This window comes from Triticum aestivum, chromosome 5A (genome assembly GCF_018294505.1).
Source record: "Triticum aestivum cultivar Chinese Spring chromosome 5A, IWGSC CS RefSeq v2.1, whole genome shotgun sequence".
NCBI classification, from domain to species: domain Eukaryota; kingdom Viridiplantae; phylum Streptophyta; class Magnoliopsida; order Poales; family Poaceae; genus Triticum; species Triticum aestivum.
Genome location: NC_057806.1, coordinates 91,456,302 through 91,459,154, shown reverse-complemented (window position 1 = coordinate 91,459,154; position 2,853 = coordinate 91,456,302). Strand labels below are relative to the sequence as shown.

General features: G+C 51.0%; 1 protein-coding gene across 2 annotated transcripts; it reads left to right on the top strand.

Annotated features, from left to right (window-relative positions):
* The first annotated feature begins 1,023 nt into the window (after positions 1–1,023).
* On the top strand, positions 1,024–2,567 carry LOC123102452 (uncharacterized). Of its 2 annotated transcripts, none has more exons than XM_044523800.1 (2): positions 1,024–2,416; positions 2,536–2,567. In XM_044523800.1, exons 1-2 carry the CDS (start codon positions 1,987–1,989, stop codon positions 2,541–2,543), a joined length of 438 nt encoding a protein of 145 aa, XP_044379735.1. In that variant the 5' UTR covers positions 1,024–1,986; the 3' UTR covers positions 2,544–2,567. The 2 variants fall into 2 exon arrangements, with proteins under 2 accessions (XP_044379735.1, XP_044379734.1); XM_044523799.1 differs by having other exon boundaries at positions 1,026–2,416; positions 2,530–2,567.
* The last annotated feature ends 286 nt before the right edge of the window (positions 2,568–2,853 follow it).

Genomic DNA, 2,853 nt, shown 5'->3' with positions numbered 1-2,853 from the left:
TCGTTAGGTTGCCTTATGTGCTCCAAGATACGGATGTTACTGAAAACAAATTAGAGGCAGCTCATACTACACATGGGAGTATGAATTGTGCTCAATACGTTGCGAATGGACTGTGCATTCATGGCTGGTTCGCTTTCACTAGGCAACCAATTCATTCTTTCTGTAGAAAGAGATTTATTTGCTGTTGACTGCCACTAATTGGTACCATGTTGCTCCCTATCCTATGCTATGCCTAGAAAAAGCACTAAGGTTAGTCATAGTGGGAGTAACTTAGCTAGTAACATAGCGTACTCGAAGAAATTTTTGCTTATGTGGCAAGTATTTAATGTGAGATAGTAACATAATATGTTACTGTAACATAGCGCTTCCTAATATAAGATGAGTCTACAAGCTAATAAATAAAGCCATCCATGACACTACTATTATGTTACTTTGCATTATGAAAGTAGTAACTTAGACTAGTGTCATGTATATGACACTAATCTAAGTTACTCCCCGCTATGACCAGCCTAACTAATTAGGCCACTGGCATAAAGAGGTGCACTACATAGGACCGCATGACGAGCCGTGCAAGATTTAGTACTTATATTTTGCACCAAAGACACAAAGAACAACTGCACTTGTGAGAGAAAGAAAAAAAATAAACTAGCATAGCAAAAAAGTCCACTCATTGTCGGAAGTGGTTCAATCTTTTGAGGTATTAAGATGTGATTGTTTCTTTGCTTTTGTGGTCTGTGTTATGTGCATTGGATTTTTCTCCTAGCAATCAGGGTAATGTTTTGCGTATCAGTTCTCACGCGCTCCATCAAGGTATATTGGGCCCGCTAGTATTTTGGATCAAATTTTGACCGTAAATTTAGCTAATAAAGTATGAACTATATGATAAAAAATCATACCGTGGAAAACCTCCTTCGAACACAAATCCAATAGTATACCCTTTGTAGCATATAATATTTGTTAATCACATAGATGGTTAAAGTTTGACCTGAAATACAAGTGGGCGGTGGCCGACAAGGGGGCCGGTTATTTATTTATTTTAAAACGAGGCAAAAGACTTGCAATTTCATTGATTAAGAGAGAGTAAGAATTGCCAGGTTAATTTGCGGAAAACCAGGCTAAAACCGATACAACTCAACCCAGAAAATGGATACCACCGGCCAACCTGGCCACATGCCAACAGATGGCCACACACGCCAACGAACAACAACTTCGACTTTGATGACAATCTTTGGAAGGGAAATATGCAGGGCTTGCCCCGACCGAGTCCTCCGCGAACGACCGCTGAGTGCCTGTCATCGTCACCACTTGGACACAATCCACCGTAGCTTCGACTCCACAACAACCAAGCAACCACGGAAGAGCACATTGGACACGCCGGATAGACCGACTACCAAAGCCCGTGCCGCGACCCCAACTCATCTTGGCGCCATCATCATTGCCCAACAGACATTGTCGCCCCTGGCCTCGACGAACCAGCCACCAATAACCATCGGTCTCCTAGTTGCAGTCCGCTTCAAGAGGATGCCCCCGAGGAGAAAGGCGCTAGCACGCCTCCATCCAGATGATCAGAGGTTTCCCTCCGGAGCCAAGGCCGCGGGGAGAGGGGTGACCACACCTCCACAACGACAGTTTCAGGAAAGATTGCGACACCCACGGGCGCCGCCGTCGTCGATTCCGGAGAAGAGGATTTCTCCCAGAGATGCCTTGACCACCTGCATCCCACACGACAGACCACCAGCTGCAGCCCACCAACCACCGCAGAACATGTCGAGGCCGACTTCAATCTAGGCACGGGACCCCTCGATCCGCCGTGCCCAGATGCGCTCCGCCCCCGGGCCGAAGCCGCCACCACCAAACCCGGGGCCGCCGCCCCAGCAACCAGTCCACCACCGCCGACGACATCACCACCAGAGGAGGTAGACCAGGCCCATCGGCCCGGAGCTCACAACACTAGATCCAGAGGCAAGGGAGGGCCTGACCAGATCGATGAGCTTGCAGAGGGCCTCGCTGCAAAAGGGCCGGCAGGCAGAGAGCCGCCGGGAAGCCGCAGCCTCGCGCATCGCCAAGAACCTCCGCCGCCAGATGGGCCAGGGCCACATCGAAGGATGGGGAGGGAGGACGCCACAGTCGCTGGGCAACGATCCCTCCGCAAGGCACCGCGACACCAACGCCGCCGCAGCAGCCGCGCGCCACGCCGCCTGGTCGGGCTCCGCCAGGGGAAGCCGCCGTCGAGGGGAGCGCCAGATCCGCCTCCAACTTCTTCCGCCGCCAGACGAAAGAAGAGGAAGAGGAAGACCCCGCCGCCGCCCGGGCTTAGCCCGGCGGCCTCCTCCGGCGATGGCGAGGGGAAAGGGGGGCGAGCGGGGGCGGCCCGGCGGCGCGGACGAGGGGCTCATAGCCATGACCATGCATGCAGGTACAAATGGATGGGGATCGAGATGGGATCATATCATAAGATGGTCTTTCTTTCCTGCTTTATGCCATACATTTGATATGCTTGTATTTTGTAATGCTGTCGTTTTGGTTTAGCTGCAGCTAATTGAGCTACCTAATGGCGTGTAGCCAGAAACCATTGGTGTATGTACTGCTATCACTGAACACTCAGATGGTAACTAAAAAACACTCAGATGGCCGCAAAAGACGGAGAAACATGGGAAAGACTAGAGCCAGCTACTACGCCACAGGTTCATCCGTGGCCTGCACCGCCTCGTGATATGGCTGCTCTGTCTGTTGATGGAGCGTTCTTGGAGAAAAATGGTACGGTGGTGGTGGGAATGATTCTTCGAAGACACGACGGATCTGTCATCTTCTCAGCGTATCGCTATTTATTCAACTGCAGTGACACACTGAAGA

Excerpts from the sequence above, each read along its gene's own strand:
- LOC123102452 (XM_044523799.1), top strand. The coding sequence starts at position 1,987 with ATGAGCTTGCAGAGGGCCTCGCTGCAAAAGGGCCGGCAGGCAGAGAGC.